Source organism: Phoca vitulina, unplaced genomic scaffold, assembly GCF_004348235.1.
Source record: "Phoca vitulina isolate PV1807 unplaced genomic scaffold, GSC_HSeal_1.0 scaffold54, whole genome shotgun sequence".
NCBI classification, from domain to species: Eukaryota; Metazoa; Chordata; class Mammalia; order Carnivora; family Phocidae; genus Phoca; species Phoca vitulina.
In genome coordinates, this window is record NW_022589757.1 from 7,991,721 (window position 1) to 7,999,675 (window position 7,955).

General features: G+C 36.8%; 1 protein-coding gene across 1 annotated transcript in view; it reads left to right on the plus strand.

The window, feature by feature from the left end:
* Positions 1–7,955, plus strand: part of TIPRL (TOR signaling pathway regulator) — a 31,202-nt gene that overhangs the window by 21,032 nt on the left and 2,215 nt on the right. Inside the window, exons 5-6 of the mRNA XM_032389355.1 lie at positions 4,521–4,616; positions 6,870–6,932. Of these exons, the coding sequence (XP_032245246.1) occupies positions 4,521–4,616; positions 6,870–6,932 (159 nt within the window). The remainder of the gene's footprint in view (positions 1–4,520; positions 4,617–6,869; positions 6,933–7,955) is intronic.

A 7,955-nucleotide genomic window follows, 5' to 3' on the forward strand; every position in this document is an offset into this window, starting at 1 on the left:
GGTCATGATCCCAGGGTCCTGGGATCAAGCCCCACTTTGGGATCCCTGCTCGGCGGGGAAACTGCTTCTCCCTCTCCCTCTGCCACTCCCCCTACTTGTGTGCACACGTACTCTCTCTCTCTCTCAAATAAATAAAATCTTAAAAAAAAAAGTTGAAAATCCTTGTATAACTTTTGACTCCCCCAGAACTTAACTACTAATAGCCTACTGTTGACCAGAAGTCTTACTGATAACATAAACAGTTGATTACACATATTTTGCATTTTATATGTTTTATATACTGTATTCTTAGAATAAAGTAAGCTAGAGAAAAGAAAATGTTATTAAGACCATCAATAGGGAAGAGAAAATAGAGAAGAGAAAATTTGTCGGAAAAAATCAGCATATGTGGACTCGCACAGTTCAAACCCGTGTTGTTCAAGGGACAGCTGTATAGATTTCTTTCACTTTCAAAATGTTCTTGGAATTATCTGGGATAATGGTAGTAATGTTCATTGCCTTTACTTGGTATTTTAATCTTGGCCAGAAAAGTGCTAAAAAGGTCTTGTTTTAGAATTGTAAATCTAGTTGCTTATGAATGTTTGGTTTTTTGGTTTCCATAATAATTATAAAACACTCAAAAGAAATGATACTGTAATGTGGAAGCTGCTTATATAAACAAAGTGACTTACTTTAGATTCCTGATACTGTTAGATAGAGCCTTTTAGGTTGCTTTTAATTTATTTGTTTCAGGTTTTGAAGTGTTTTTACCATCTTAATTTTTAATTCTAAACCTAGACAGTTTTAATTAAAAAAAGAAAATTTCCTATGGCACAGAACCCCAGGGAGAAAGAGTAGATTTAGAGCTCTGTGCACCATGAGGTCTGGGTTGTTTTTGGATTTGCTTCAGTGAGTTTCTTCGGAGTTTTGATAATTTTGTGTGAGTAGCATTACCTATATCTAATTACAGGATATTTCAGGAATTAATTTTTGTTTTGTTTTGTTTTTTAAGATTTTATTTATTTGTCAGAGAGAGAGAGAGAGTACAAGCAGGGGGAGCTGCAGAGGGAGAGGGAGAAGCAGGCTCCCTGCTGAGCAAGGAGCCCGTTGAGGGACTCGATTCCTGGACCCTGGGATCATGACCTGAGCCAACCACTTAACTGACTGAGCCACCCAGGGATCCCTGATTTGTTTTCTAAATTAGGTTCTTTCAGCAATGTTTGTTTTTAGGTTAGGATTTTGTGTTCTAATATACTGTCCTTGGTAGGGTTTACAGCTGATAGGACTCCTCTGACAAAGATCTAAAGGAAAGCTATTTTCATGCTAATATGTAAGTTTTTAGCTTTCAAAGGAAATAAATTCCCTATCTCCCAAATACTGACAATGCTGTTATGTTCTGTAATGGTTTTTACAGCTAATGGTTAGTTCCATTCTGAGTAGTCAGGAGTGAATGTTGTCTACCTTCTACTTCCATGTTTTACTTAAGAGTCCAAGTATACCAGGTAGGAACATATCTTTCATCTCTGGGGACAAAAAGTCCCACAGTGCCTGTGCAGAGGTAGCTTTCGTTGAAATGTAGTCCTATTGAAATGCCGTATTTTACAGAGACAGAGCCTAAGAAATTGTTTCTTCACATCCCCTATTTTTATAGATGAAGAAGGAGACCTTGGGTGGTTTAGTAACTTGCTCTCAATTAGTGGTTCTCAACACTATCTATTCTTATTTAATGAATATACTAGTTGATGTTGGGCTTGTTCATGTTGTTTTATTGTCTGTCTGAGAATTTGAAATGAAATAATGCTTTATATTTTATGGCAGTCCTTCTAGCCTTTAAGTTTGGGTGTTCTACATTCACTGTTGACTGCACAGTTAACGAAACAGGACATCTTTTCTGAAAGTTCTGGTAGCTAAACATTGCACCATTGTTTTTTTGTTTTGTTTTGTTTTGTTTTGTTTTACCAAATACTTTAAGCATCCCCTCCCTTTTACTACCCTGAAATGTAATTCATAGATCATATAACCCATCTTCTTTCCAATAAACCAACATAATGTCCTAATTATAAAATAAAAAAGAAAAGGACATTGATTTAGGATAAAATAGGTATTTCAGTATGTCAGTGCATGATATGACTGCACTACAAGACATAATGAAGGAGTCAGGTACATACATTTGCATACTGACTCACTGTGAAGCCACAGCTGGATCTAGACGTGGGCTGGCGGAGGTGCCGGCTGTCAGGGAAGGACTCAGGTAACACGATCAGGACTGCCATCGGTGATGTAATTTTTCAAAAATGGTGAACAGCCCTTAAGTTCCAAGTGAAGCAAAGTATAATCTTTCCTTCATTTACAAGGTAATTGTGTTCCTGGAAATTGAGTGAATTTTGCATTTATATGTAAAATGGAATTCAATTCTAAGGTCAGATCAGTATAAATTGTTGTTTTGTTTTGTTTTGTTTTAAGCCATGTGAATGCCAAGTTAAGATATTTGGAAGTTTTCTGGGATGCAGGATTGGACTTTGTTGTGTAGGATTGTCTTGTGCATTACAGAACATCTAACATCTCTGGTCTTCAACTGCTAAATATTGCAGTTGCTCATCATTGTGAGAAAAACACCTTCAGAAATTTCCAAACATCCCCACACAGTTGAATTATGCAATTGGGACTAGAACTTGGGTCTTCTAATTCCTAGTCTCCCCTCTGCCATGCTGAAATGATTGCTGCCTGCGTTGGGCCCAGTGTGTTAATAATTAATTTGGAAATTTGAAAAAATGTTGCCAATCAATCTTTTCAGTAATTACAAGTAGCACTCTGTCAAGTAATGATGTGCTTCCCAGTCAGTTTGTTGTGACACAGCAAGTTGTCCGAGGTCAGGTTCTTCCTCCAAGCTCTTCTTTATTCTAAGTCTTGCTTTTAAGTCTGTTGCTGGTAATCCCATCAGTTTGCAGTGTGACTGCGAGCCTTTTCTCCAGCAAAGAGAGCTCTAGCCTCTCTTTCAGTGAGCACCCACTGTGTGCCAGCTCCTCGTCTAGGCAGTAGGGACACAGTGATGAACAAAACACTGCTCACTGTTCATTCGCACTCTTATGGAGCCTACAGTCAAGTGGAGGGACGTGGGCTTTAAGCAAGTAAACACATAAATGGATGTAGTTATAGATCTGTTAATTTATAAAGGGAGTGGAGAGAAGATAACAGGAGAAATCTACTGTGATTATGGAATGGTAGGAAAGGCTTCTCTGTAGAAGGAACATTTACACTGAGATCCGAAGACAAGTAAGCATTAGCTCTGGCAATGGGGTGTGTAAAGGTCCTAAGGCAGGGGGCACATGGGTGGCTCAGCCAGTTAAGCATCCGACTCTTGATTTTGGCTCAGGTCACGATCTCAGGGTCCTGGGATCGAGCCCCAAATCGAACTCTGCACTCAGTGGGGAGTCTGCTTGAGATTCTCCCTCCCCCCCTCAAATAAATAAGTAAATCTTAAAAAAAAAAATGGTCCTAAGGAAGGAGAGCTTGGCCCGTAGCTGGTGACCATCTAGGCAGTAAAGCACTGTTATTAATGGGTTATCTTGTTATTTCTTCGCCCTTCATTAATGTTGCTCTGTGCTTGTATGGAATTGCAGGCAGTTCCCTGAATATATCTTGCTATTTCCTGTCTCAGAACTTTTTATACATGCTCTTTCCTCTTTTTGGAATTCTCCTTCCCCACCCCCAGCTCTTCGCATGGTCAGCTTTCCACCGCCTTCTCTTTCTTCAGCAAACGTAGATACTTCTTTCTCTGAGTGCTTAGTGAGCCTGTGCCTACCCCCGTTACTATAGCTACCACATCATGTTTCTCTGTTTCCCTCTTTGATGAACTTCCTGACCATTGGGATTGTGTCTTTTTTTTTTTTTTTTTTAAGATTTTATTCATCTATTTGACAGAGATAATGAGAGAGGGAACACAAGCAGGGGGAGTTGGAGAGGGAGCAGTAGGCTCTCTGCCGAGGGAGAATGTGTAGATAAGACACAGATGAAAGATGTTAAGAACATGTTATAATGATCTGATAAACCAGTCTTTGGCAGTATGAGATAGTACTTAATTCATTGCACTGAATTAGACCATTCCATTTAAGGTCTCTTCTCTTTATTTAAGGTAAAGTGAATAAGAGACAAGTAACAACAAAGAAATAGGTTATTCTTTCATTTTGGTATTACTGATGTTGACATCTACTGTAAGTACTGTCAGTTTTTAAAGTGAACATTGTAATTTTCACCTTACTTAGGTATTTTTTAAGTCTTTTTAACCTCAATATCTTTTGACCTAAAAAATATTTTTCTATTGTAGGAAACCCGAAGCCAGGATGTTTATATTATAATACAATATATTGTGCCTTAGTTGAAGCTATGACAAAGAACCTCTAGTTTATAGAGATTTCAGTATACTGCTAATTCAGCCTTCCTCTGATGCCTTTAAAAAAATTTATTTTCAAAAAAAATTACTTTCTTTTAGCAAAGTAGTATATTTAATTTTCATTAAAATATTGCCTTACTATTTTTTTCAGAGAGTAATGCCTTCTAGCTTTTTCCTGCTGTTGCGATTTTTCTTGAGAATCGATGGGGTGCTTATCAGAATGAATGACACAAGACTTTACCACGAGGTATCTATTCTTATTTAATGAATATACTAGTTGATGTTGGGCTTGTTCATGTTGTTTTATTGTCTGAGAATTTGAAATGAAATAATGCTTTATATTTTATGGCAGTCCTTCTAGCCTTTAAGTTTGGGTGTTCTACATTCACTGTTGACTGCACAGTTAACGAAACAGGACATCTTTTCTGAAAGTTCTGGTAGCTAAAAATGTTTTCTAAAAGATACTCCCCAGTAGGGGATGTCTGATGCTTCTAAAAAAACTTCATGTGTACTTAATCTGTGTTTAGGAAAACTGTCCCTTAACTCTTAGCTTTGTTTATCATATGTATTGTTTATATAATGTCTTAATATTAAACATGCCCATCACATGGCCTCCTGAAGTTTGTATTACATAATCATTTTGACAGTTGTTCTAAAGTTTGAAAGCTCTGTACTCCATCTGAAGGAACTGTTGACATACAAGGTTTTCAAAAAAGTGTTTGGAAAAGGGGGAGACTTAAGTTGAATCATGGAAATTCCTCTAGTAGCTTATAGCAGCCTGTCCTTTTGGAATGGATTTGTAACCTCTGATTTGTGATTGTGTAGAATGGTGAATTAGAGAAGAGACCACCAGTAATCAGTAGGGCAGTGGTAATAACTGAACTCTCACAACCACCCTGTGAAATAAGTGCTGTATAATCTCTGTTTATAGCTGAGGCAATTACAGCAAAGAGATTAGGTCACTTGCCCAAGTTCTACAGTGAATAGTGGTGGAAGTGGGATTTGAACCCAGGAAGATGGAGTTGGTTCCCAAATCCTGCACTTAGGGATGGGTGGATATTTTTCCTGGAAAAACTATGATTTTTTTCTTTTTAAAAGTGGTAGCAAAAGTACTAAAGATAGACTGCATTTTTCTGCCTCAGAAAAGTTGAAATCTAAATTTTAAAAATGCTTATGCTTTAAATCAGCAGTATTTCTTAGGAATTTATCCTAAAAACATTCTCATATACAGTAATCCACAAATATTAATCAGGCAGTTGTACAGAGTTATTTATATATATATATATTTATGTATATATATGGATGTTAGTGGCAATGCTATTGTTTATAATAGCAAAAAAGAGAAGGAAGGAGCTTAATGCTCACTGCAAGGGAACTGATTTGAATTATTTAATTTACATCCATATAGTAGAAAAGTATACATCCATTAAAATTAAAATGAGTGGCAGAGAGTTACGTTTAACTGATGTGTAAAGATATGCATCTCAGTGTTGAATTTTAAAAAGCGAGTATGAACCTATATAAGATTTTGTATAGAGATTTCTTTTTTTTTTTTTTTAAGATTTTATTTATTCATTTGACAGGGACACAGCGAGAGAGGGAACACAAGCAGGGGGAGTGGGAGAGGGAGAAGCAGGCTTCCCGCAGAGCAGGGAGCCCAATGCGGGGCTCGATCCCAGGACCCTGGGATCATGACCTGAGCTGAAGGCAGACGCTTGACGACTGAGCCACCCAGGCACTCCTGTATAGAGATTTCTAAATGTTAAGGATAGTGATATCTATAGAAGCAGTGGTTGCTCTGTACTTCTATATTACCTGATTTTTTTTTTCAGTGAGCATTAATCTGTTTTTATTGATTTAAGATTAAAATTTGTATTTATTAATAGAAAAGATTAAACTTCTTAAGGGAGTTTAATCTTGTGTGATTTTTCTTTTATTGAATAATGTTTCACCAAAAACCAAATTGTAATAAATTGTTTTCTAAAACCTAACTTTAAAAAGTTGGAAATGGGAGAAGTTAAAGTACTAAAAGTGTGATTTATTAGATAAGCAATTTGACAAGAATTTTATGGAAATGGGAGAGAATAAAATTTAAGCTTTTTTTTTTAAACATGAGAGTAGCCATGGTTATGTAGGTAGATGATAACATAGCTTAAGGAAAAGATGTAGTTCCAAACATGAAGTAATATTAAAATCTCTTGCACATATCATTTGCAGATATACATGTTTTTTTCAAAGTAAAACTTTTGCTTGTATTTCTCTTATGTGGTAATTATTAAATCTGTTTACATGGATATCACTGTGATTTATAGAGATTGGCATTAATAATTAAGAATTCTTGGTGAGAATTCGTTATCTCGTTGCAGAATAAGATATTCTTGTCAGACTTCATGCTACTTTTATAAACTGTTCTGTTGTCATAGGCTGTGCTGTTTAACAGAAAGGATTTTGTAACAATAGAAACAGATTTATTGCAACCTTTTTTTATTTTTCAACGTAGGCCGACAAGACCTACATGTTACGAGAATATACATCACGAGAGAGCAAAATTGCTAATTTAATGGTACAGTATTTTAATATCAGTTTTTAGAAGTTGACTTTTAATGTTCATTTGGTATGTTTCCACCCAAATCCGCATCCCTAAATCTATCGATTCACCTAATAAGCCTCTAAAAGATAAATCCTACAGGAGCGTAACTTTTCTGAGCTCACCTCAAATACAAAACCAGTTAAAGTTGTTGTAGGTACCAGAGCCATCATCTAATCTAATTTCCACTTTTTATTCTGGAAAAACAGACCCAGAGGTGTGTATTACACAGCTATTTGGTGGTGGGTCTGCAACTGTTCTTTTCACTTAGCACCTGGTCACCCTGTGATTTCTTTCTACCCAGTCTACTTTTTTCTTCTTAAAATGTGGTAATTTTGTACCATACCTTGTTTTGGCCTAATTTTCTTTCTTTTTTGCTCCCCTGGGACTTGTAAAGGGCTTCTGCAAATCTGTAGGATTCTATAATAGGTTGCTTCAAAAGTAATACCTTTTTGCAAATATCACTGTGATTTAGAGTGATTGGCACCCCTAGTGCTTATTTCTATGTGGGTGTAGAGTATATGTGGGTTAGAAACATTACTTAGAGTCCATTGTAGACCACAGCCTGGCTCTATCTGGAGGCTAGTGCTTTCAAGGTACAAAAACATCAGGGAAAGGGGATTAGATTAAGATGCAGTAATTTTTTTTTTTTTTTTAAGTATGGAGCCCAACACGGGGTTTGAACTCATGACCTTGAGATCAAGACCTGAGCTGAGATCAAGAGTTGGATGCTTAACCGACTGAACCACCCAGGCACCCCAAGATGTATTAAATTCTTAATACATCTGTGGTAGCATTATAAATAACATATCCCTGTGAGCTTTGAGGAAATCAGTAAGAGGGCTGCATAATTCGGTAACAAGAGATACCTGTTACCATTAGGAACACCTTATGATGCTCCTCACATACATGTATTACAGCTTATTTTAAAATTGGTGTGTTGAGGGGGGTGGGAGGATGGGTTAGCCTGGTGATGGGTATTGAGGAGGGCACGTTCTG